Below are 24,418 nucleotides of genomic sequence, written 5' to 3'. Positions count from 1 at the left end.
AACTTCATGTTTCTGGAGGTGCTTTTGTTACCTCTCCTTGAGCAGTGCCACACATTTCTGTGCTCCGTGGCCCAGCACTGGTAGCAGAGAGTTTGTGCCACTCACTCAGGGTGTGGCACCTGTGAGGGGCCCATGTGTGGGCTGCAGGCTCCTTGCTCTGCTGGATTCTATCACTTGGTGCATTGGGAATTGCTGCCCACAATTCCTTTGCCATGCTTCACACTATCTTAGAATGGTAGGAGGTTGGGAGGGACCTCTGGAGCACAGCCAGGCCAAGCTCCCTGCCAGGGCAGGGGCAGCTAGAGAAGGGCACTCAGGAGCACAGCCAGGTGGGGCTGGAAGCTCTCCAGAGATGGAGACTCCAGCACCTCTCTGGGCAGCCTGCTCCAGGGCTCAGCACCCTTGAGTTCCAGAAGCTCCTCCTCATGTTCAGATGGAACTTCTCATGTTCCACTCTGTGCCCATTACCCCTTGTCCTGGCACTGGGCACCACTGACAGCAGCCTGGCCCCATCTTGCTGCCACCCACCCTTGAAGGATTGCTCAGCACTGCTCAGCCCCCCTCAGGCTGCTCTTCTTTAGGCTCCACAGCCCCAACTCAGCCTCTCCTCCTCACAGAGCTGTTCCAGTTCCCCTCAGCATCTCTGCAGCCCTTTGCTGTGCCCTCTCCAGCAGTTCCCTGAGGTCCTTCTCCAGAAGGAGGCCCAGAACTGGACCCAGTTCTCCAGATGTGGCCTTAGCAGGGCAGGGCAGAGCAGATCAGGAGAGCCTCCCTCATCCTGCTGCCCACACTCCTCTTGATGCATCCCCAGGATGCCCTTGGTCTCTCCTCCTCACAGAGCTCTTTCAGTTCCCTTCAGCTTCTCTGTAGCCCTCTACTGGCTCAACAGCTCCAAACTCTCTCAACCTTTCCTCACCACAGAGCTGTTCCAATCCCCTCAGCCTCCCTGTAGCCCTTCTGCAGCCCCAGTGGCGATGGAAAGCCTCACAGAGGAGTTTTTACATGAATATTTTATTAGTTTCTCTTCCAATACTGTACAAAGGAGTAAGAAAAATATTCACACTTTCCTTTTAGAAAGTTCTCTAGGTGAGACTTCTGCAGACACAGCAAAAAAGAAAGGCTACTGGGGAACAACAACAACAAACCCCCAAACAACCACCAGCCAACCCTCAAACTCTGTACAACGTCACAACTTCCCATTAAAAAGAAAGCAACCCCCCAAAAAACCCCAAACAAAACCCCCCAAAACCCCAAACCAAACAAAATGGAGCTCACAAACTGCTCCTAGGAGGAAGAGGTTGTCACAAACATCCTTTTTGTTTTTCCCCTTGCATGCTTAAAAGAGGCTTTAGGCCAAAAGAGAAAAGCAACCTAAAGTCACCAGGAGAAATATGAATGTGTTAAAGAAGATAACTCAGCTGCTGGCTCCTCTCCAAGAGGCCAGCTCCAATGTTTCTATTAAAAACAAACAAATTAAACAATGATTAAACCCTCCCCTCAACAAAGTACCCAGGAATGAAGCAGTCCTAAGACCTCAGGCTTTTGATTTTTCTCTATTTAAAGCCTTTTTGTTTTGTTTTCCTGCCCAGAACTGGCCTGGCTGACATCCTGTTGGCTATGGGAAAGGGATCAGGAGACAGGATCCTTCATTTGGAAGTTTCCAGTTGTGTCCTGGCTTTCCTGCTCTGGCAGTGGCTTTGCCCAGGAGAGTGTGGGGCAGAGGGATGGCTTCTGCCAGTGCCTGTGAGCAGCTCAAGTGCAGCTTTTCTCCTTCAGCATTCATGGCAGAACTAAAGAGGAAAAAACTCTGTTCAGTGCCCCCCTCTCCCCCCCTTCCCCAGTGATTGTTTCTTGGTTCTAGGATGGAGCCCACCTGTAATTCTCCTCCCTATGTTCCTCACAGGCAGCCAGAACAAGTCTGAGAGGAAAACCTGCCAGATGTGATCCATATCCTACCTAAAATCAGTAACAATCAACTGTCTCCCACACACAGGTACCTGGAGAAGATTCCAGTCTCAGAGGAGGGCTGGGCAGCCTCTGTGCTTCTGCCTCTCCATGCTGAAGGTTCTCCCTCACTTAGCTGCAGGTCCACACCTCAGCCCTCCTCACCCTGCCCACAGCATCCTGCTGGCCCTTCCCAGGAGCGAGGTACCCCAGGAGGGTGCTGTGTCTGTACCCTGTGTGTGCCAGCTCAGCCTTCCACTGCTGAACTCACTTCCACCTGGGTTTAACAAACCCAAACCAGTGCAGTGTAAACTTCCAGGACACCCAGCACTGTCTGGTCCTTCCACACCACCACAGGCAGCTGGAAGCTGAGCTAAGACCTCTCAACCTCTGTGACAACCAACTGGAAGGAGCCATAAACCTACACTGAGACCAGCAGAACCCAACAGCCAGAACTGCCTCAGGTCCTCCTAACAAGTAGCAGTTGTGGTTTAATGACAATGACCATGGGGGTTCTGGGTCTGCTTTTGATTAATATTGATGCTGACCTAGAAGGAGGGACCCTGAGGAAGGAGGGACCTTGGGGAAGAAGGAGGGAAGTGGGACCCTGGGGAAGATGCCATCAGCTACAGAATCGTTCAGGTAATTGTTAACCTCATGGAGATAACTGACAGCCTCCATCATTAACACACAATCTTCCTTCACCCCTCTCACTCCTTTTCTCCACCATTTCAGTTGTGTTTCCCTTGCCTGGGTGAAGTTGTGTGACTCTGAGTCACTCCCTGGTGTTCCATGGCAAAGCTGTGTTGCTATCACATCCTTGGCCAGGGGACCCCCAGCTGCCTAATGTCTTCTTTTTAATTACTTCAGTGTGGAACAAGCTACAGCAGAAAAGTTTCCTGTTAGAATTAAGGCTTTGCCTAACAGCTTTTAGCCTTCAGGCTTTTAAAACCTACCTTTTGGGGACCATTTCTGATCCTGTTGTATTTTACAGCTGCTCTTTAACTCAGCCCAACAGGATCAGGTGTCCTCAGTGTCAGTTAAAACCCAAACATCTTCAAAGACTCAGAGCTCAGGCTTTGGAAGAAGCTGTGAAGTGCTGCACTCCACGGAGCTCAGCTGGCCTTGGCCTTCACTTTCTGCTCACACTCAAAATACCAACCCTGCTCTGAGTGCAAGCTGCACCCCCTCAGAAGCCAGCAGTGCACCTTTGGCTGCAGCAGTGATGGGTTTTAAGCTGCTTCTGTCACAGCAAAGTTTGCTTTTCCCCTCACCTTCTACCCAAAGAAAGCTTCTGTCCAGCGGGCAGCATTCTGGGCACTGACACTGTCCAATTCCAAGCTGATTGCTGAACTATCTCTGTTTGGTTTAAATCTATTTCTAAAGTCATTGTCTTAAAGCTTAAAGACTACATCAGCTTCAGGGCACCCAGTACCTGAATTCATCAGCAGTTCCTTGGTGCTGAAAAGGTTTAACCCCTCCCCACCCCAACAAACAAACTCTCAACCCCCCTTGCTGGAGAACAGCCCTCAGGATCCAGCCAGACTCTTTTATACCTTCCCCCTTCTTTGTTTCTCCTTTTCCCACCAATTATTCTGATTCTCTTCCTTCCAGCAGCACTCTGAGGTGCACTGAGTGTTGCCTTCTCTGCAGCAATGGCCAGGCCTGAGCTTAGGGCAGTAAAGCAGCTCACCTAAAATAACACCTGGAGCAGTGCAAGATCTGCACAGCCTTCACCTTCCCCTACCCATATCCTATACTCAGCCCAGCAAACAACTCAGCAATATCCACTATGACCTCTAAAGCTAGAATTGGCTAATGCAGGACCAAAAATTAGCATCTTTAAGATGTTTCTAACCAAAGGGAGGTGATCTAAGCGCTAAGACAACAAAGCCACAGCTGGCATGAGGAGAAACCACCTCACCCATCACGGCCCCCTTGGGAGCAGCAGGAAGCTGTCTTACCCAGGAGATCTGAACCTGCTTTATTCAGGTGGCAGTTTTAAGGAGGAAAAAAGGCTGAGTTTTGTTCCTAGAGGAAAGAATCTCCCATTGGGAGCTCAGCCTGGTGCTGCTTCCCCCTCAGGGCTCATCAAGGGGATGCTGCTGCAGGGTTTGTGCGTGGAGCTGAGCGACAGGCTTCAGGTGGAACCAAACGGAACCTGGAGCCAGACTGAAGTCCCCTGGCAAATCCCAGGAATGTGCAGACAGACTGAAGCAACCCAAGAGCTGGACTGAGGAGAAATGCTCCAGCTGCAGTCACCCATTGGCTCTGTGAAATCAAATCAGCCTTCAAGGTCTGCCCTGCTGTGTGTCCCGAGATGCTCAGTGGTGGTTGTGGTCGATCACTAAACACAACCTGCAGCCCTTAATCCAAGCACTGCACTGCCTCAGTGTTTGGAATGTGCTTAAAAAAGAACCAGCACCAACAAAATGAGGAATTTGGGAGAAATTTGGATACACAAGATGAAAAGAACAAAGGTTAAGATTTGGGATCTGTTCATCTCTTTCCTGACCCTCCACAAACGGTACCGTCAAGAGCTGAAAGCTTTGTCCAGTCGCAGGTTGGTCCTTCCTGTGCTGTCTTCTTTCCTCAGTGGTGTCAAAATCAAATCAGTTCTTCTCTTCCCTCACCCCTCCCCTCCAAAAAAATTTAAAAAGGAACTCCACCCTCCCCCAAACAATCCAAGTTTTCGGGACAGTCTGGCTGCATCCCTTTGAATTTCCCCCCTCACCTCACCTAACTGCTTAAAGCACCAAGCTTCAGAATGGGAGCTCTACTGTAAAGTGCATTTACCACAGCAATAGTACCAGCACTAAAAAAGCTTCCCCTTCCCCCCCCACCTCCCTCAATCCCTCTTTCTCTTCCTTCAGGATCTGGGATGGATTCACCCTCGTACCTCCAGAGTTTCAGTGTTGTTATCTGCACCTAGCGAGGAGGCTGGGAGGAGAAGGGAACCCAGCGGCGTGCATCCTGCTCCCCGCTACTCTACTCAGGAGCCGGCATAGGCTTTGTTGGGCAGGAGGAGCCAGCATGCTGCGTGTGTCTGTCAGGTACTGCCTGCAACAGCTGCTGTGAGCTTCAGTCCCCAGTGTGTGTGCAGGGCTGAGGAGCCAGGATGGGGGGGAAAAGAGAAGGAGCTTCCCCTGCTCCTCTTCCGATGGGCTCCAGGCTCAGTACTTGTTGATGCCGAAGATGCGGACGCCGTGGAGCTGCGGCAGCTTGGGGATCAGGACACTCATCAGGGAGATGGTGTTGATGACAAAGTGTATCCGGTCGTACTTGGTGTAAAAGCTGGTTAGAAAATACCTGGGATGGGGGGAAGAGAGGGAGGGGAAATCATGATCAGTGTTTGGTGCTTCCCAGGACAGCAGGAGTAGGGGAGGAGGATGGGCGCAGGAGCTGCCCCAAAGGGATCAGAAGTGTTTGGGTTGGAAAAGACCTCTTAGATGTTGGGAGTTGTTTGGTCTGGAGAGGGCTCCAGAAAAACCTTAGAATAGCCTTCAAGGAGGCTGCAGGAGATTTGGGGAGGGCCTTTCTGTGAGGATTTGTGGTGCCAGGATGAGGGACAATGGCTTTGAGCTGGGAGAGGGCAGATTGAGACTGAAGATGAGGACAAAATTCTTGGCAGTGAGTGTGGGGAGAGACTGCACAGGTTGCCCAGGGAGGCTGTGGATAACCCCCTGCCTGGAGGAGTTCCAGGCCTTGAGCAACCTGCTCTGGTGGGAGGTGTCCCTGCCTGTGGGAGATATCCCTGCCCATGGCAGGGGAAGGAGGGTGGCACTGACTGACCTTGAAGGTCCCTTCCCACCCAGCCCATTCCCCGATTCTACGACTTGAATCCCACCGCTGACCCAACACCACCACAGCCTGAAAAGGTGCTTCACAAACCCCCATTCCATACCAGCAGCCTAAAAATGCTTTTTTCTCCACCACCCAGCCTGCAGTTTCTGCCAGCTGAGGGCGAGCTGAGGACTCACAGGACGATGGGCATGATGGTGAGGAACTTGCGCGAGGCTGTGAACTGCACTCCGTAGTCCATCTGCTCCCAGTGTGTCAGCAGCCGAGCCTTGCCCTGGTCTGGTGTCTCAAAGGGAGTCCCCTTCACGGTGTGCAGGAAGATGTACATGCTCTGGGGAGAGACAAGGGCAGCATGGGGCACAGGGCACTGCAGGCAGCAGCTGAGGGAGCTGGAGGTGTTCAGTCAGGAGAAGAGGAGGCTGAAAGGAGACCTCATTGTGCTCTGCGGCTTCCTGAGAGGAGGTCATGGATGGAAACTGCAGCACAGGGATTTTCCACCTCAATGCAAGGAAGAACTGAGAATCATAGAATCAGGCAGGGTTGGAAGGGACCACAAGGAGCAGGCAGTGCCAACCCTCCTGCCATGCCCAGGGACACCCTACCCTAGAGCAGGCTGCCCACAGCCTCAGCCAGCCTGGCCTTAAACACCTCCAGCCATGGGGCCTCAACCACCTCCCTGGGCAACCCCTGCCAGCCTCTCACCACTCTCCTGCTCAACAACTTCCTCCCCACCTCCAGCTTTGCTCCATTCCCCCCACTCCTGTCACTCCCTGAGAGCCTCAAAAAGTCCCTCCCCAGCTTTTTTGTAGCCCACTTCAGATCCTGGAAGGCCACAAGAAGGTCACCTGAGAATCTCCTATTCTCCAGCCTGCACAGCCCCAACTCTTTCAGTCTGTCCTCATAGCAGAGGTGCTTCAGCCCTCTGAACATCCCCATGGCCCAACTTCAGTGTAAGGGTCTCAGAGCCCTGGCACAGGATACCCAGAGAGGTTGTGGAGTCCTTCTCTGGAGCCTTTCCAGCCCTGTCTGGATGTGTTCCTGTGTGACCTGCACTGGATTCTCTGGTCATGCCCTGCCAGGGCTTGGACTCAGTAATCTGTGGAGGTCCCTTCCAACCCCTAATAGCTGTGATCTGTGTGAGGTTGTAATGAGCTGGGGTTGGGCTTTTCTCACTAGTATCAGGTGATAGAAGGCGAGGAAAAGGCCTGGAATTGCTGCAGGGGAGGGTTAGGTTGTAGCTGAGGAACCTGCAAGAGTGGTCAGGGATTGGCACAGGCTGCCCAGGGAGGTAGTGGAGTCCCCATCCCTGGAGGTGTTCAGGAAAGGTTCGGTCATGGCACTTGGGGTCATGGTTTGGTGGCCATAGTGGGGTTGGGTTGATGGTTGGACTGGATGATCTTGGAGGTCTTTTCCAACCCAACTTATTCCCATCCCCTCAGCTGCAGTCAGCACAGCTCAGCTGTGGCGCTTGCAGCAGCCTGGAGGACGCCACTAGAGGGAGGCTGCTGGAGAGCAAGCCGAGGAGGGAGGCAGTCCTGGGAGAAAGGCTGCCAGCCAGGCCAGCTCAGCTGAGCTGCTTCCTGCCAGGCCTCTCTTGGGTGTCAGCCAAGAAGGTGGTTGGAGATTGGGGCCCTGGGATGTGTGGGATCAGATTAGCCCAGACTTGCCCTGTGTGGTGCCACAAGGCTGATGGAGCTGCAGGCAGCGAGGGGCTGGTGCTGCTCTGATTAGAGTCTCCTGCTGTGGTGGAGCACAGGGCAGAGATAAAGAGCAGCTGCCTGGCTGCAGCCCAGGTCTGACCTCCATCCGCCTTTAGGTCCTTCCTGTGCCCTGGACCTAACTGTTTGAGCTGCCAGAAGAGGAGAAGGAGTCAGAGCATCACAGCATGGCAGGGGTTGGAAATGATCTCTGGAGCAGATTCATCTAGGGCAGGGCACACAGGAACACATCCAGATGGGCCAAAAGGAGTCCTGGCCTACCTGGATGTGTTCCTGTGTGGCTTGCCCTAGATGAATCTGCTCCAGAGGTGGAGACTCCATCCTGGGCACCTCTCTGGGCAGCCTGTTGCAGTACTCTGCCACCCTCAAAGTAAAGAAGTTCCTCTTCACGTTCAAATTGATGCCCATGACCTCTTGTCCTGTCACTGGGGGCCACTCAGAAGAGTCTGGAGGGAAGAAGCTGGGGCAGAAGCAGGCAGCTCATGAGCTGAGCCCTGGGTAGCTCTAGTTGGTGGGTTTGTAGTTTGGCATCCCAGTAAGGGGTTGGGTTTGTCTCTCTGCACTATTCTGGCTCTGAGATGATTGAAATAAAGGTCACAACAGCTCTAACAGACTCCCTGTGTCTCCTGTGCCTGAGGCTGCTCAGGACCCAAAACCTGTGCAACAGGATGGCAGAGGCACACCAGTGAGTCAAACACAGCAGCGTCTGCCACCTTTGCCTGCTCCAGTGCCTCTGGCACATGTGTCTGTGTGCTGTGCCCACCTTGTACCCCCAGCATAGGGCTCTGACATCCCTTCAAGTCAGGGATCTGATCCACAGGAGGAGATGATCCATTCCTGGAGTTCCTTTTCACTTGAATCAGAGCAAAGTTTGGGGTTGACCCTTGGGATGTTTTTTAACTCTGAGGCCAATTCAGGCTGTGCCACAGAGCAAAAGCTGCCATGCCAACCTCTGTGCCCATCTCAGCTGCTCCTCTTTTGGGAGGGGTGCACATGACAAAGGGACTCAACCCTCAGGCAAATGAATTCAGTGTGTGTGTGTCCCTCCCCACCCCGAGCAGCCTCAGCAGATCTTTGCTGTCTCATCAGGACCAAAGCTGGATTGAAATCCATGACCTAGGGGCAAAGGTGCCAGCTGAGGTGAGCAGGTTGAGTAACTCACCCTGGGTCTTTGGAAACACAGAGGAGAGAATTGTGTCAACAGAGACCTGAACAGATCGGAGCTGAGCTGACCTCTGGGTGCCCCTCAGCCAGGCTGTGCCCTTACCATGTTGTGAATGATGTTGGTGAGGGTCCAGACCACAGGCACGCTGAAGAAGGGGATGCTGAGCAGCACCACGTGCAGCAGCCCGATGCCCAGCACGTAGGACAGCCAGATGCCCCTGCTGTTCATCACCCGGGTGTTGGGGTTCACCTCGCTGTGGGCAGTGCCCACGTTCATGCTGGCTCCTTCTGTGCCACGAATGCCCCTGGAACTAAAGCAGAGGTGGGTCAGAGTTTTCCCCCCGCCCAGCACACACACACTTCAAATCACCTGGGGAATCATAAAATCAAGCAGGTTGGAAGAGACCTCCAAGATCATCCAGTCCAGCCTAGCACCCAGCCCTGGCCAGTCAACCAGACCATGGCACTAAGTGCCTCAGGCAGTCGTTTCTCGAACACCTCCAGGGACAGTGACTCCACCACCTCCCTGGGCAGCCCATTCCAATGCCAATCACTCTCTCTGCCAACAACTTCCCCCTAACATCCAGCCTAGACCTCCCCTGCCACAACTTGAGGCTGTGTCCCCTTGTTCTATTGCTGGGTGCCTGGCAGCAGAGCCCAACCCCACCTGGCTACAGCCTCCCTGCAGGTAGATGTAGACAGCAATGAGCTCTGCCCTGAGCCTCCTCCTCAGGCTGCACACCCCCAGCTCCCTCAGCCTCTCCTCATAGGGTTTGTGTTCCAGGTCCCTCCCCAGCCTTGCTGCCCTGCTCTGGACACCTTCCAGCACCTCAACATCTCTGGAATTAAGGGGCCCAGAGCTGGACACAGCACTCAAGGTGTGGCCTGAGCAGTGCTGAGCACAGGGGCAGAAGAACCTCCCTTGTCCTACTGGCCACACCGCTCCTGAGCCAGCCCAGGATGCCACTGGCTCTCTTGGCCACCTGGGCACACTGCTGGCTCATCTTCAGCCTACTATTCACCAGCACCCCCAGGGCCCTTTCTTCCTGGCTGCTCTCAGCCACTCTGTCCCCAGCCTGCAGTGCTGCTTGGGGTTGTTGTGACCAAAGTGCAGAACCTGCCCTTGGCCCTGTTCAGTCTCATCCCATTGGCCTCTGCCCACCCATCCAGCCTGGCCAGGTCCCTCTGCAGGGCTCTCAGCCCTGTCCTGCTGTTGAGCAAACCTGAACTCTGCTTTCAAAGCCACAGAGCCACCTCCCTCCTCTGCTCCACTCCCAAGGGGAAGCTGAATCTGGGAATGGCCAAGATGTGGGAATGGAGTGTGGGAAGCTCATCAGGGACAGAAGCATCCATCTGGATGTGTTCCTGTGCCACCTACGCTAGACTGAAGATCTCCAGAGGTCCCTTCTGACTCCTAACATCCTCTGTGAGCTGCTGAGAGGATTTCCTGGAGCCAAGGTGCCAAAGTTGATCCCCACAGCAGCCTGACAAGATCCCAATGAGCCTACAGACACCTCTGAAACCATCCCCACAGTGCTGAGACATGCAGCAAGGGAAGCTTCTTCCAGGCTGGGCAGGCCCTGAAGCCAGGCAGAGAGCAAGGAGGGTTTGCAGCGTGCAGGCACCGCAGCTCTCTATCAGCAGATCTCCTAATGAGCTCAACTCAATTAGCAGGGCTCTGCTCTGCAGGCTTGCTGGGCTCTTGGGCTGCCTCAGATGGTTTGCTTCCAATTTAAGACTTGACTGGGGTGGAGGGAGGGGAGAGTGAAAAAAAAAAAAGGCAACAAAAATAATTCCCCTGCAGGGAAGGAATGAGAATCTTCTCCAGGAACTGAAAGAGCTGGGATGGTCCAGCAGCAGGAACTGCAGGAGATGGCTTTTCCCCTCCCTGGAAGGAACATCTGCCAGGCAGGGAGGACAGAGAGATGCTAAGCTGAACAATAGCAGGAAGGTGAGGAAGGAGGACAGCTCTGGGGCAGTGCCCTGTGGATGGTGCAGGTGTGGGAGCAGGTTTTGGAGCTGCTGCAGTGAGCAGCAGCAGGATTTGGTCAGCTTTGAAGCTTCCTGGGAAGAGGAGAGTTTGGGTTTATTGGTTTCCAGGGACTCCAGGAAACAGCACGACTCAGACCTGCTGTGAAGCTGAGCTTCTTTACACTCAGAGCAGAGACCTTCTGGCATAAACTCATCTCTGGCTGTGTCCCACAGGGATGTAGCTTCATTAGACAACAGGGTCAGAACCTCCTTGGACAGAGGACCCCACGCTGAGGGCTGTTTCCTGCTGTCTGGCCCCGTGGCTCCCACAGCTGGAAGAAGTTGCTTCTGTTCTCTCCAGCTCTCCCAGTCCCAGGAGGTGAGCAAGAGTCAGCTCTCATCACACCCCCTGTGTGCTCCTGCCAGAGCTCCCTGGGCCTGCCATCCTTCCTACCCAGGACCAGGACATGAAGCAAACACAAGCCTCTGGCTCCTGGGATGCTTCCTGGAACTTCCCAACCTCTTCCCAGTGTGCAGTTGGCTGTTGTGGGTGGCAGTGGCGAGGCAGAGCTGCTGGGTGAGCAGAGCAAATGCTACCCAGGGTCAGTCCCAGGGCTTGTATCTGGAGGAGAGGCTGCAGGGTGCTCATTTTCTTGCCTCCTGGGTCACAGGACAGGAGGGAGAAGCCTGAAGCTTGGTTTGGGAGCAGGACTTGGAGGCAGGGTTCAGCCCTAGCAGGGAGAATGGCTCCATCCTGAATCCAGTGCAGTTCTGAAGGGCTTCTGGAGGGCAGTGGAGGGGTCGTGGTGAAGCATGGCACCAGTGCAAAGAAGTCATCTTGTTGCAACAGAAAAAAGCAGGCCAAGAGCCCTGTGGAATGTGTAAACAACAGTGCTCTTTGCCAGACATTGGGAATAATCCTTCTGGATACTGCTGAGGCCTCAGCTAGATCCTGTCCAGTTCTGGAGGGAATCCAAGGAGGGAAGCAGTGAGAATGAGCAGAGGTGTAGGAAAAAACCATGACCTGCAAGGACAGCCTGAAGGGAAAGGCTTTGGTTAGGCTGGAGAGAGGCTGAGGAAAGCCCTCAGAGCCTGCAAGGAGCAGCACAGAGGAAGGAGACAACTGCAGGGCTGAGACTTGGCAGGGAGGGAACAAGGCAGGAGGTCTGATGCTGGGGTGGAGCTGGTGGGAAACCTCCCTGGGGGCTTCACCATCAAGCTAAAGAATGGAGGTTCCTCTTTGGAGGGGTGGGGGTGGGCAGGAGGCCTCTTTGAGACCCTCCTCTTTGGAAATGAGGTCACCAAAAGGCAGCAGGAGCTGGCAGACCCTCAGCCAGAGCTGCACCTCGCCCGCCTGGGACTGAAGTGGCATTCCCAGCTGAGGACACCCACGAGTGGGATTCTCATAGAGCAAAGAGCAGCTTCTCCTCGGGCCCTGCTGCAGACCAGGGCAAGGGCAAACCTGCAGCAGGGTGCCCAGGGCCAACCTTGGAAGCTGTTTGTGAAGCAATCCTCCTCCTTGCCCTGGTCTCCTCCTTTCTAAACAAGAGGGTGTGGTGGGTGCCAGGAGGTCCAGGTGAAGCCACCAAGCAATCAGCCCTGCAACAGGGACAGTTCTCTGCTTCTCCAGTCCTCTCTTTCCCCACCTTAATCCTCTTTGTCTGGGCATCTGCCCCCGCTCTGCCCTGGCATTTGCAGCCCTTGCCCAAGCCCCATGCCCACACCAGGCAGCAAGCACCACACGGTGTTGCAAAAGCCTGGCCCAGCAGCTCCCAAAGGTCTGATCCCTGCCCCCATCCCACTTTGTTTGCCTTCTGATTTTCCAGTGGGAATCTGTTCAGCTGCAGGAACTGTGGCAGCAGGAGCACCTCTGGCTGCCCCTGGCACGGCTGGCACAGGAGCTCTGCTCTCCCACTGGGACTGCAGCCATTTGGGGACAGGAGAGCTTTCAATGTTTCACCAGAGCCAGTGTGAAGGTCAAGGCTGTGCTGACACTGGACAGTGCCCATCCTAGGAGGGGAGAAGTCCTGGCTGTGGTCAAGGGTGAGAGCAGATGGTGGAGCTGAGCCCTTCCCCTGATCCTCCATGTCCTGCTCCCTGCCCACAGCTCTGCTGGCACAGATGCTGGGGGGCTTGGAGCTCTTGCAGCATCTCCCCACTTCTAAGGGAGGGGGGAAGAGAATGACACCAGCAGCTTCCCCTTTGCAGAGGACCCACAGCCTCTGACCACAACCACGCCACCAGCACCCCGAGGTGCAGCCCCTTCCCCACTGCCTGTGCCCAGCCCCCCGTGCCCTGGCCCCAGCAGGGGCATCGCTCTCCTCGCAGCCCCTGCAGGATCACAGCCTGGGCCCTGCACCCTGCTCTGGCTCAGTCCCTGGCAGGAGCTTTGCAGAGGGAAGGACTCAGGTCGGGGCTTTTATCTCGATTGATCTTCCCGAGTGTTCCCAGCATGCCAGCCACGGCGATGCTGCCAGGCTGCCCCCGGGGAGCCCAGATGCCTATCTCTGGCACCACCAGCAATCACCAGCTCCCCAGCCAGTACAGATTCCAACCCCTTCTTGGCAGGAGGGTTTCAACCAGAGCTTCAGGTTCACCAAAGACCTCGGCGAAGGTGGTTGCCCAGAGCACCACCTGCCAGCCCTGGCACCACCACCTCACATCCTGGTGGCTGTTGGGAGTTTGGACTTGGCATAGAACCACAGAATTGCTCAGGTGGGAGAAAGACCTCTGAGCTCATCGGGTCCAACCGTTCACCTGCGACCACCAGGGCCATGAAACTCTCTCGCACCTGAGCCCCACAGCTGCTGGGTTCCTCCTTGGGATGCCAGGAGGAGCTGGATGGAGCTGGTGGAGCTGCCAGCCCAGCAGCTGGCACGGTTGGAGCTCGATGATCTTGGAGGTCTTCTCCAACGTCGAGAAGCCTGCAAAGCAGACCGTGGGGGGCTGCAGAGCCGCGGGGCAGCCCCGGTGAGCGGGCGGGCAGCCGGTGGGGCCGGCGGCAGAGCAGGGTTGGGCTCCAGACCCCCAAGCCGCCGGACTCGGGGCCGAGGAGGAGCTGCGGCGGCCCGGGGCAGGGGCGAGGAGGAGCAGCCGAGGCTTGGCCTCCCTCGGTCCCTTCCTGCTCAGCTCCGAGGAGCCGTTTGGGGGTCTCCGGCCGCACGTGGGGGTCCCGGACCCCGCTCACCTCCCCCCAAAGCCCTGAGCAGGACCCGCCCGCCCCCCGCCCGCCCCCCCCCCCCGGAGCCGTGGCCGCGGGGACCCCTCCGCGTCCCGGAGCTTTCCGGTCCCATCCCAGCCCCGGTTGGTTTCTTTGGGAGTGTTTCGTTCTTCCCGGGACAGCCTCAAACCAGGCCTCTTCTCCCGCTACCCCCACCCGCGGCTCCGGGAACGGAGCTCGGCCTCCAGCCCGGGCCCCACCGAACCGCAGGTCGGCTCCGGAGCCCCGGGAGAGACCGAGGAGGAGCCGCCGCGCCCGGTCCGCACTCACTGCTGCTCTGCCTGGTTCCGGCCCGGCCCGGCCCGGCTCGGCTCGGTTCGGCGGGGCCGGGGCTGACTCCGCCGCGCTCCCCGCCGCCCCGGTGCGCTCCCGGCGGCCACCTCGGCAGGTCCCAGCCCACGGCCGCGGCACGCCGGGAGCTGTAGTCCCGGCAGCACCGGGAGAGGCCGGCCCGGGGCGGGGACAGGGCTGTGCTTAGCGGGGCCGGGGCCCGGGGGGAGGGTTTGCAGCTCTTCTGGCGCGGTCCGCTGCTGGGGACCGGTGGCTCCTCCGGTTCACGGTACCGCGATTCGGTCAGTCCTGAGCTGGGGCTGCAGCCCCCCGGAAAGTCCTCACATCTGGGGGGGGCTCAGTCCCCTCTAGGAGCTTCCAGCCCGCTCGGGCGCTGCGTTCTGGGGGGGCTCAGAGCCCTCTGGGTGCTTCCACCCTGCCCAAGGGCTGTGCCTTGGGGGGCTCAGAGCCCTCTGGGTGCTTCCACCCTGCCCAAGGGCTGTGCCTTGGGGGGCTCAGAGCCCTCTGGGTGCTTCCACCCTGCCCAAGGGCTGTGCCTTGGGGGGCTCAGAGCCCTCTGGGTGCTTCCACCCTGCCCAAGGGCTGTGCCTTGAAGGGCTCAGACCCCTCTGGGTGCTTCCACCCTGCCCAAGGGCTGTGCCTTGAGGGGCTCAGAGCCCTCTGGGTGCTTCCACCCTGCCCAAGGGCTGTGCCTTGAGGAGCTCAGAGCCCTCTGGGTGCTTCCACCCTGCCCAAGGGCTGTGCCTTGAAGGGCTCAGACATCTCTGGGTGCTTCCACCCTGCCCAAGGGCTGTGCCTTGAGGAGCTCAGAGCCCTCTGGGTGCTTCCACCCTGCCCAAGGGCTGTGTCTTGGGGAGCTCAGACATCTCTGGGTGCTTCCACCCTGCCCAGGGGCTGTGCCTTGAGGAGCTCAGAGCCCTCTGGGTGCTTCCACCCTGCCCAAGGGCTGTGCCTTGAAGGGCTCAGACCCCTCTGGGTGCTTCCACCCTGCCCAAGGGCTGTGCCTTGAGGAGCTCAGAGCCCTCTGGGTGCTTCCACCCTGCCCAAGGGCTGTGCCTTGGAGGGCTCAGACCACTCTGGGTGCTTCCACCCTGCCCAAGGGCTGTGCCTTGAGGAGCTCAGAGCCCTCTGGGTGCTTCCACCCTGCCCAAGAGCTGTGCCTTGAGGAGCTCAGAGCCCTCTGGGTGCTTCCACCCTGCCCAAGGGCTGTGTCTTGAAGGGCTCAGACCCCTCTGGGTGCTTCCACCCTGCCCAAGAGCTGTGCCTTGGAGGGCTCAGACATCTCTGGGTGCTTCCACCCTGCCCAGGGGCTGTGCCTTGAGGAGCTCAGACCCCTCTGGGTGCTTCCACCCTGCCCAAGGGCTGTGTCTTGAGGAGCTCGGACCCCTCTGGGTGCTTCCACCCTGCCCAAGGGCTGTGCCTTGGAGGGCTCAGAGCCCTCTGGGTGCTTCCACTCTGCTCAGGGCTTGCACCCTGTGGGGCTCAGCCCCTGGCTGTTGGCAGTGGCCGATCTCAGCCCGGGCGGGATGGCTAAGGTGAGGGTCTGGGGGTGCAGGATTCCCGTGCTGGGGGCGCGGTGGGGACCATCTGCTGCCTTTTGTTGGCAGGACGACCAAAGCTCATCCCTGGTGCCGCCAGAGTCCCCCGGTGCGCTCGGCCATCTGTGCCAGGCTTTGTGCCGCCGGCGGCTGCCACACCGTGAAACCGCTTTGTGCTGCAACCCCCCTGCCAGGACCTGTGCCCGGGTCCTGCGCCTGAGCAGAGTCCTGGTTGTGGTACCCACAGGGTGATGCTCCCTGGCTGCCCATGCTGCAGCTCAGCCGGTGCCACTCGCAGCACCCCTGGCCCTGCGTGGCAGCTCCCAGCCTGCCGCTTCGGCCGGGGTGAGTTCACAGCGCTGCTGGGTACAGAAGGCACCGAGGGTTCCCCGAGGCGGGTGCCCCGGAGCCTCCATGCCAGGTGGAGACGGGCATCCTGACCCTGTGTATCCCCAGCCAGTCCCAGCACTGGGTTCAGGATTGAGACAGCTCTCAGCAGGCGGTTTGGTGCCTGCTGAGCGTGGCAAAGGCATGGAGACCTCACTGGCTGCCAGGGCTGGGGCTGCCTGTGTGCCATGTGCTGGCACTGTGTTGCTGGCAGGGCACCAGGGCTGTTTCCAGGAGCCAGAGCTCTGGAAACTGCTCCCGGTGTGCCTTGGGCACCATGGGGCACACATGTGGTTAAAGCGGCTCTTGGGCTGCTCATGGGCACCAGGGAGAGCGAAGTCTCTGCCCAGCTTCTCCAGAGTGCCCTCACTGGTGGGGGTGAGGTGTGTGGGATGCTGCTGTACGAAGGTGAGAGATCCCCTGGGAGCAGGGAGGGGGTGAGGTGTGAGGGATGCCAGTGTGCCAAAGGCGGGGGGATCCCACGGGAGGATGGGGTGGGGGGTAGCGTGTGAGAAGGAAGAGAGATGCCAACACGCCGAGGCGGGGAGCTCCCACGGGATGCAGCCCTGCCCCGCAGGAGAAGCCGGGCACGCACGGCAGGCTCTATTTTTATCCCTCCTCCTGCCTGCCTGAGCTCCCCGAGCGCGGTGCCATCGGATTTAGCAGCTTCCCCGCCCCCCGCTGGCACCGCACGTGAGGGGCAAGCTGATTGCGGCAGCTATTTTTAACCCCCCATAAATATTAAATCCCTCTCGGTGATGCAGCAGCAGCAGCAGCAGCAGCGGCGGCGGCGGCAGCAAGCAGCAGCCTTTCGCTGCCGGGGAGAGTGCGGGGGCGGGAGGGGGACACCCATTCCGTGGGTTCCCCACGCCGAGCTCAGGGAACCCCAGCACGGGGGGCAGGGGGTTTCCCAAGTGGGGGGGGAGGGAGCCAGCCCCATCCGCCAGCTGCCTGGCCCTGGGTTCTCCCTGTTCCCAGCGGGTCTGTGCCCGTATCGATTCCCAGGCCCTTCCTGCTGCTGCTGCTGCTGGGCTGTGCCCACCTCCCGCTCTCCCGGTGCCGCTGCCCGGTCGATGCTGGTTATATTTAGCAGCGTGGTGCCAGTGGTGGTTATTTTTAGCCAGCCTTGCTGCAGCTGCAGCGGGGAAGGGTCTGTGCAGGGTGGTGCTGCACTGCAGGTGCTGGGGTTTGGGGTACTGGGTGCTGTGTCCTGGCACATGAATCCCCTGCAGGGGGAGGGGGAGACCTGGGGGGTCTTTGCTCGGTGACCCAAAAGCTTGAGCACCCCTAGGGCCGTGCCTGGCACCCTGATTCCCGCAGGCCTTGTCCCTGTGTGATTCAGAGCGGGTCTCAGCACCAGTCCTGCTCTGTGCACAGCTCCCGGTGGTGCTGGCATCGATGGTGGGCAGCGCATGGCTGCTCTGCTCCCTGCCAAGTGGGCAGATGCCAGCCAAGGGGTCCAAGGGCACTGCCTGTGGCTCTCTGACTGCTGCCGTGTCCCAGGCCAGCCCTGCCCCAGTGACCCCCAGCTCTGTACCGGGCCTGGCTCGAGTCCCAGCCCCAGCGATGACCAAACCACCTGGACCATCCCGAGCGTGGCACCGCTGGCAGCCCAGCCCTGGAGCCGTGCCCACAGCTCACCCTGGTGTGTGCCAAACCACCAATCCCCTCGCTGGCTGCAGCACCCTGAAGTGTGGAACCGGTCCCGGCTCCTGCTGCACCACCGGCTCGGCCCCGGCTGGAGCCCGGGCGTCTTCCCCCGGGAGCGTGGAGGGTCCCGGGAGGGCATCTGGCTCCGGCCCTGCCCGGCCGCGTCTCTCCCGGCAGGTTTTGTTCTAACGGAGCCGAGATCCAGGCCAGGAGCCTGCTAACCGCCTGGTCCTCCCCGAGCAGCGGCACAATGCGGCCGCCCAGGGCCGGGCTCTCCCTCCCGCCGGGAGAACCGGGACCGGGGCGCTGGCGGCCGCTGCTCCATCGCGGGGAGGGCCCGACCTTGGCCCTGCAACCCGGGGTCCCATTGGGTCGCCCCTCGGTGATGGCGGAGCTGCAGCCTCGGTGGTGTCCTGAGCAGCAGCGGGGGGGGGGGGGGGGGGGGGGGGGGGGGGGGGGGGTCTCGGCCAGCTCGGAGACCCCGGACGCACCGGGGCCCGGTAACGGCGGCCGCTCTCCATGGTCCTGAGCCGGCCCCTCTGGTGTTCCGGGGCGGCGGGACCCCGTGCAGCACGGAGCTCCTGCCCGGTCCAGCGAGCCCCGGTCCTGGGCAGCTTGGGGCTGGGCTGGGGAGCCGCTTCGGGCCCCTCCTGCCCTCCGTCCTCCCCGCCCCAGCTCGGGTTTCCCCGAGGAAACGATGCCGGTGCCGGGCGGGGGCTGCCGGTGTGTGTGGAGACCCCGATCCCGCCGCAGTGTGTGTGGGGGTCCTGCTCGCCCCGGGGTCTGTGGAGGAGCTGGGAGGGTTCTGGACAATGGGAGGCGGCGGGGATAGAGCCGCGGGGTGCAGAGCACCGGGGGACTGGCGGGTCCGGAGGTCCGGGGATGCTCAGGAGACGATTCGGGGGCGGGGAGGGCACAGGCGGCGGGACGGGGGTCTCTCCGGGAGATGCTAGCTCTGATTGTTCCGGGATCGGGGGTCCCGGCAGCTCCTGGTCAGGTCTCCCCGGTTTTTCCCCCCCTCTCCCCCAACCCTGGGCTGAGGACCGGGGGCAGAATCTCTCCCGCGGGGCGGGGAGGGGAGCTGGAAAAGCTCCGGGTGCTCGGCCGGGGGTGCTCGGCGCTGTCCGGCCCCCCCGGCGGGGCGGTCCGGGGGCGGGGAGCCCCGGGGAGGCCCGGGCGGAGGATCCCGCCCACCGGCCCCGCCGCCGCCGGCTCCGGGCCCGCCGCGCTGCGCGGGGCGCGGCCGCTCCGGCCCGGGGCGCGGGGCCGCTCCGCCGCCGCGGGGCTGCTCACGGCAGGTGAGTCCTCACCAGGACCCCCTTCTCTTCCCCCGCCCCCTCCTCCCCGGGACACCGGCGATGGGAACGGGCAGGGCGGGAGGCAGCGGAGAGGGAGGTCCCCGGCAGCACCGAGCTGAGCTTCCCCCGGGGAAGCACCGGGGCTTCCCTCGCCTGCAACGCCCCCGGAGCCAAGAGGGGCCGGGGGGGTATCCCCGGGCATCTCCGGCTGCATGGCTGGTCCTGGAGCTCGTGAGGGAGAACCGGGTAATCGCCCCGAGCCCCCGGGAACCACAACCGCCTTCCCCGAGGCTGGTGGCGTGTCCCGGTGCCGGACCGGGGACCCCCCGCTCCCGGCTGCAGGCTGGGGACGTTGTGGCGGTGGGGGCGGGTTGTGCCGGTTCTCGCTGCGCAGAACCGCGGCTGGGTATCGTCCGAGCCCCCAGCCCGCGGGGCCGGTGAGAACCGCGTCCCACTCGCGGGGGCCCCCTGGGTTCCACGGGGGAAGCACCCCCGGTGCCTGGGAACAGGTTCCCGCCTCAGCCCGGTGGGTATCCCGGGCTGCCAGGCCATGGGCTTGTCCCCGGGTAGCGGGACGGGGGTCCCGAGGCTCCCCCAGGTCACATCGTGCAGACCTGGGGGGCGGGGGCGGTTCCCTCTCTCCGCGGAGGTGCCAGCCTAGGGCTGGGCTCCCGTTGTTGCCCTTCGGCAGCTCTGAGCTCCGGTCCCGCTCGGGGACCCCTCGGAGCCCGGGGTGGGGCTGGCAGTGCAGGGGTCGCTTTGACACTGGGGTGACCTTGGGGTGCTGCGGCGCGGGTGGGCTGTGTTATGGTGCCCAGCAGTCGAGGTGCTGGCCTAGGCTGTGCCATGCTTGGATGGGCAACTCTGCCCCTCACTGGGCAGCCCCAAAGCACGTTTGCCAGGGGCCAGAGCGCTCTGGGCATCGGGGGCTTGGCGGGACCAGCAGTCAAGCTTGCCCAGGAGGTGCCCAGTTGGCACAGTGTGGGGGTACCCACAGCACGGGGCTTTCCTTGGTGGGGTGCCAAGGGGGTGCCCTTTCACCCAGGTACCTTTAACGGTGGGGAGGTAGCAGAGCTCCTGCATCCTGCCTCGATGTCTCCCTCACTGTGGCCTTGCCGGGGACCTTCTGTGGCCCACGGCTGCGGAGGGACCTGTGGCTGGCAGAGCTGGGCAGCGCTCGTAGGGCTCAGACATGGCCCTTATCTGCTGCTGCCACCCTGGGAACTCTCTGCACGCTCAGCTCCAGTGGATTTCCTTTTGCTGTTTTTGTTTCTCTCCTGCTGACGTTTTTCCCCTCCGGAATAAAGGACCATGGTCACGGGGCGATGCGGGCACCCGACCCCGCGCCTGGGATGGCACCGGGCAGGGGACAGCGGTGCCCAGCCGCGTACCTGTGCCCCTCCCCTCAAAAGGGAAATGCCCGGTGCGTGCCTCTGGCACTGCTGGCAATCTGCTCGGCCTCTGTTCCTTGTTGTGGTCCCTGGGGCTCAGCCGGAGCTGGGGCTCGCCTCGCTGCTGCGTCCTGCTGCCTGCTGCTGTGGGATCTCAGCCTCCAGCAGTGACCTCGGCGGGGCTGGAGCTCACCCCCACCTCTGGCTCAGCCTGAGCCTCTCCGTTTGTTATGGTCCAGCTGCTGCCACGCAGGAGCTGCAGCTTCATTTGGCCACTCGGGGCCTGATCCTGCTGTGCAGGAGCCCTGAGTGAGGCTGCTGGTAGCAGGCGTAGGGGATGTGTGAGCCTTGCTGGGCTGGCCTCGTCCCCACCCCGGTCCCCATCCCGCTGTGCTGGGGTAGCTCTGATGCTGGCAGAGGGCACAGTGGTGATTCTGCCTCTTGGCACCCTTGGTCTGACGCTGCCCCTTTGCCGTCTCTGTCTCAGATGCTCCAAGTCCAGCTGAAACCACCACGGGTGTGAGCTGCCGGGCTGGTGTCCCCGTGACCAAGGCAAGGTGGCACCATGCCTGCTGCCCAGAGGGTCCCCCTCCGCTCGGTGACCATGTGGCTGCTCCTGCAGAGCCTCCTCCTGGCCTCCAGCCTCCTCTCAGCCGCTGCATTCCCCAAGGGCTGCTACCCCTCGGAAGAGGAGGGGCTGAAGACCTTCCGCTGCAGCAACGCCCGCCTGACCGAGGTGCCCAGGGACATACCCAACGACACCAACAAGCTCTACCTGGACTCCAACCGAATCCCCTTCCTGCCCCGCGACGCCTTCCGGGACCTGCCTCTGCTGCTGGAGCTGGATCTGTCGCACAATGCCATCGCCAGCATCGAGAGCGGAGCCTTCCAGGGCTTGGCAGAGCACCTGCACTCCCTGGACCTGTCTGCCAACAGGCTGGCATCGGTCAGCAAAGAAGCCTTCAGCAACCTGAAAGCCAAGGTCAACCTGTCCGACAACCCCTGGCGTTGCGACTGCCGCCTGCAGGAGCTGGTCCGCACGGTGGACCTGGCGGCTGGCTCCTCGGCTGGCATCGTCTGCGACTCCTCTGCCCAGGAGGAGCATGTGGGCAAAGCCTTCCTGCAGGTCATGGCCGACACAGACTTCTGCAACGTCTACAAGAAGACCACAGACATCGCCATGCTGGTCACCATGTTCGGCTGGTTCGCCATGGTGATCTCCTACCTGGTCTACTACGTGCGGCAGAACCAGGAGGATGCCAGGCGCCACCTGGAGTATCTCAAGTCCCTGCCCAGCAAGCAGCGCAGGTCGGAGGAGTCGTCCACCATCAGCACCGTGGTGTGAGGCACTGGCACCCCGCGGGCCGCGGGGACTGGCGGCGCTGGGCATCGGCACTCCGCAGCCTGGTCACGGCTGCGGCAGCTGCCAAGAGCTGCTGGCACCGCGCGGGAGCAAGTCCTGGGTTCGTCCTCTTCTCCTTGGGAACTGGCATCTGGCAGCGGGAGCTGGTGGGTGCCTGTCTCTGGCACAGCGAGGGGTGAAGTGGCTGCAGCTGGGGGTGGCTACAGCAATGGGCACGGAGCAGCCGTGGTAGCCGCCTACCACCTTGGCGTCATGGAGAAACCCTGAGTGCCACCCTGGCACCCGACCGGCCTGGACGATCAGACTTGGTTTCAAACTTTTCTATTTCCTTTGCAGAGATCCCCTGGGGCACTCATCAGGGTTTTCATCCTTCCTTGGCTCAGCCTTGGATGCCTAAGGGATGGTTCCCGGCAGCCTGGGCAGCCTGGGCTTGGCATCCTGCCTGGACGGGCAGTGGGCAGCGCCGGGCTGTGGGGGAGGAGCGGTACAGCCACAAGGTCAGTGTCCTGCTGGGTCACTGCCCCCGGGAGTGCCACAGGCTCTGCCCGCAGCCTGGTGGGACCAAAGGACGAGGCAGGAATTGAGGACACATCAGCTGGGAAAGGCAAGAGGCAGGTCCGAGGGTGCCCAGCTCTGGCACTCGTACCAGCCAGTGCTGCTCCATCTCCCATCTGAGCCTCTTGCTGCTCCCTGCTCCTTTCCTGGCACTCCCAGGACACGTGAAGTGAGTGGCATGGGGGTGGATGGGGCAGACCTCAGCACCTTCCCCTCTGGGGTTGAGCTCTCCAGGGCCACCGCGGGGTGCAGCTGCCCCTGGAGGAGAGCCGCCGAGGGGGCCAGCGTGGGGGTGTGTGTGTGTGTCCAACCCCGCCGGGATGCTGGGGGTTGGGGGGGAAGCAGGTTTCCCCCCGGGGCTTCCCGGGTGGGTGTTTGCAGGTGGGCAGCAGCAGCCTGCTCCGGAGCAGAGCTCTCACCTCGCCCCCGAGGACTCGAGAGCTGCCGACCGGTCACTGTGACAGGGAGCAGGGACAGAGGGACCCGGAGCGGCTCCTCTGCCCTCTGCCCACCCCACGCCGCTGGCAGGAGCCTCAATCGCCCCCAGAACGACCCAGAGTCCCTTCCTGACACTTCCAGTATTGGGCTGCACGTTCCCGGTGTGGGTAGAGGTAGAGGCGAGGCTGTGGCAGCGGGTGCTGGTGTGGGTGGGGGTGTGGGGTCTGTGGTTGGTGCCCACCTTCGGGCACGCAGGGTCCAAGCAGTGACTCAGAGCAAAGCCAGAGCAGACCCAGACTCTACCAACCAGGCACCTGGCCCTGAGCTAAGTGAGTTTGGCTCGCTGGTTTTGCCCACTGATTTTTAAACCAACTGAAGCTAAATTGCCTTAATTCACCAAGAGCACCAACCAAAGCTGCTTGAACACCCCCTGTGCCAGGCCAGAACTGGCTCCAGCTACCCTGGCACAGCCAGGGGGGCTTATTGCCAGGTCTGACCTCAGCCCCCGGTGTGGGCAGCACGTTTCAGCGCAGGCAGAGCTGTGGCCCCGGTGCCCCTGTGCCAGTGGGAGCCGTGGGACAGGGTTGGCCTTCCACAAGTGCCTCTTTGCCAGCGCAGACTGGAGGCTCTGCCACGCACAAATGCCCCAGCTTCAGCCCGGGCATCCCCTGGGCCCACAGCCCCACGGCAGCTCCAAACCATCACAACAGGCTGTGGAGGTAAAAGGGGCTGGGGGGACACCAGACCAAGCCACTGCCAGAGGCTGCACCATGGCCCCAGGTGCTGCTCACCCGTGGGCATCCCCGGGGTGGCCACTCTCATGCCCGTGGCGATGCCCGGGACCGTCTGACCCAACCTGTGTTTTGTTTAAGGGACCTTTCATGTTCTTACTTTATACAACAATAAATTGGCTTTTACTTTGGAGCCTGTGCCTGCTCTGTGTGTCCACCAGAGAAGCTGAGGTGGGTGGCATCCCCCCCTCCTGCCCTGTGCCAGGAGCATCCTGGTCCCCACCCTGGCCACAAAGGAAGGACAAAGGGTGCCCACGACAGCTGATGGCTTGCCAGGGCCAGGCCTAGCTCTGCTGGGTGCCTCTGGTCTGCTGCTTTCAGAAACAGGACACCCAGAGCCTTGGTAACTCTGCCTCTGCCTTCAATAAATGAACAACCTGCGGCTCTGCCCTGCCGGTGGGGCTCAGGTCACTGGCACGGTGCCATCCCCTGAGCCACCTTCCACTGCTGCCCTCCGGGATGCTTCGCTGGGGGCCCTGCTCTGCTCCCTGCTCTTGTGCCCACCAAACCAGACCCGGGCACTGTGTGGGACATTCCCTTCCTGATGCCAAAGCCTTTATTTTCGGTCGGGGCTCTGCCTTGCTTTGCCAGCAGCTCTCTGCCCGCACGGCGCCTGCCGGAGCTGCGGTGCCACAGAGCTGCCACCTGGGCCCTAACGCGCGGTGACAGCTCTCGCTCCAGGGACATTAACCTCGTTTGTCACTCGGCTGTCTCCAGACGTGGCACGGCAGGGCTGAGACAGCCTGCGGACCCCAGGCTCCCGAGCAGATGGCTGCTGTCCGTCCCCGTCTCCCCCCCGACCTCTCCGTGCCACTTCCCTCCCTGGGGACCCTCCTCCCACAGCCCGAGAGCAGCTGGGGAGGACCAAGGGATGCAGAGGGACAGGCAGCCCCCAGCT

General features: G+C 60.7%; 3 protein-coding genes across 4 annotated transcripts; 1 reads left to right on the top strand and 2 right to left on the bottom strand.

Annotated features, from left to right (window-relative positions):
• Nucleotides 1-995: 995 nt before the first annotated feature.
• ORMDL3 (ORMDL sphingolipid biosynthesis regulator 3) lies at nt 996-14,198 on the bottom strand. 2 transcript variants are annotated; one of them, XM_064174158.1, is made up of 4 exons: nt 14,089-14,198; nt 8,731-8,938; nt 5,925-6,076; nt 996-5,253 (listed from the first exon to the last, which is right to left on the bottom strand). In XM_064174158.1, the coding sequence occupies exons 2-4, from the start codon at nt 8,902-8,904 to the stop codon at nt 5,118-5,120; spliced, it is 462 nt and encodes a 153-aa protein (XP_064030228.1). In that variant the 5' UTR covers nt 8,905-8,938; nt 14,089-14,198; the 3' UTR covers nt 996-5,117. The 2 variants fall into 2 exon arrangements, with proteins under 2 accessions (XP_064030228.1, XP_064030227.1); XM_064174157.1 differs by lacking the exon at nt 14,089-14,198 and adding an exon at nt 13,390-13,758.
• On the bottom strand, nt 13,943-20,176 carry LOC135191720 (collagen alpha-1(III) chain-like). The gene is made up of 5 exons (XM_064174250.1): nt 20,088-20,176; nt 18,715-19,782; nt 17,676-18,639; nt 15,893-16,089; nt 13,943-14,408 (listed from the first exon to the last, which is right to left on the bottom strand). Exons 1-5 carry the CDS (start codon nt 20,174-20,176, stop codon nt 13,943-13,945), a joined length of 2,784 nt encoding a protein of 927 aa, XP_064030320.1.
• On the top strand, nt 18,917-23,653 carry LRRC3C (leucine rich repeat containing 3C). Its single transcript, XM_064174591.1, has 2 exons — nt 18,917-18,982; nt 20,861-23,653. Exon 2 carries the CDS (start codon nt 20,939-20,941, stop codon nt 21,716-21,718), a length of 780 nt encoding a protein of 259 aa, XP_064030661.1. The 5' UTR covers nt 18,917-18,982; nt 20,861-20,938; the 3' UTR covers nt 21,719-23,653.
• Nucleotides 23,654-24,418: the final 765 nt, after the last annotated feature.

Source organism: Pogoniulus pusillus, chromosome 40, assembly GCF_015220805.1.
Source record: "Pogoniulus pusillus isolate bPogPus1 chromosome 40, bPogPus1.pri, whole genome shotgun sequence".
NCBI lineage: Eukaryota > Metazoa > Chordata > Aves > Piciformes > Lybiidae > Pogoniulus > Pogoniulus pusillus.
This window is presented reverse-complemented; position numbering and strand designations above follow the sequence as displayed.

Coding starts and splice junctions, on each gene's coding strand:
- ORMDL3 (XM_064174158.1), bottom strand. CDS start 8,904: ATGAACGTGGGCACTGCCCACAGCGAGGTGAACCCCAACACCCGGGTG. Junction 6,077..8,730: donor CCAACATCATTCACAACATG/GTAAGGGCACAG, acceptor GTCTCTCCCCAG/AGCATGTACATCTTCCTGCA. Junction 5,254..5,924: donor ACCATCATGCCCATCGTCCT/GTGAGTCCTCAG, acceptor CCCCCATCCCAG/GTATTTTCTAACCAGCTTTT.
- LOC135191720 (XM_064174250.1), bottom strand. CDS start 20,176: ATGTCTGAGCCCTACGAGCGCTGCCCAGCTCTGCCAGCCACAGGTCCC. Junction 18,640..18,714: donor CCCCCGGTCCTCAGCCCAGG/GTTGGGGGAGAG, acceptor CGGAACAATCAG/AGCTAGCATCTCCCGGAGAG. Junction 16,090..17,675: donor GTGGTTTGGCACACACCAGG/GTGAGCTGTGGG, acceptor GGGGATACACAG/GGTCAGGATGCCCGTCTCCA.
- LRRC3C (XM_064174591.1), top strand. CDS start 20,939: ATGCCTGCTGCCCAGAGGGTCCCCCTCCGCTCGGTGACCATGTGGCTG.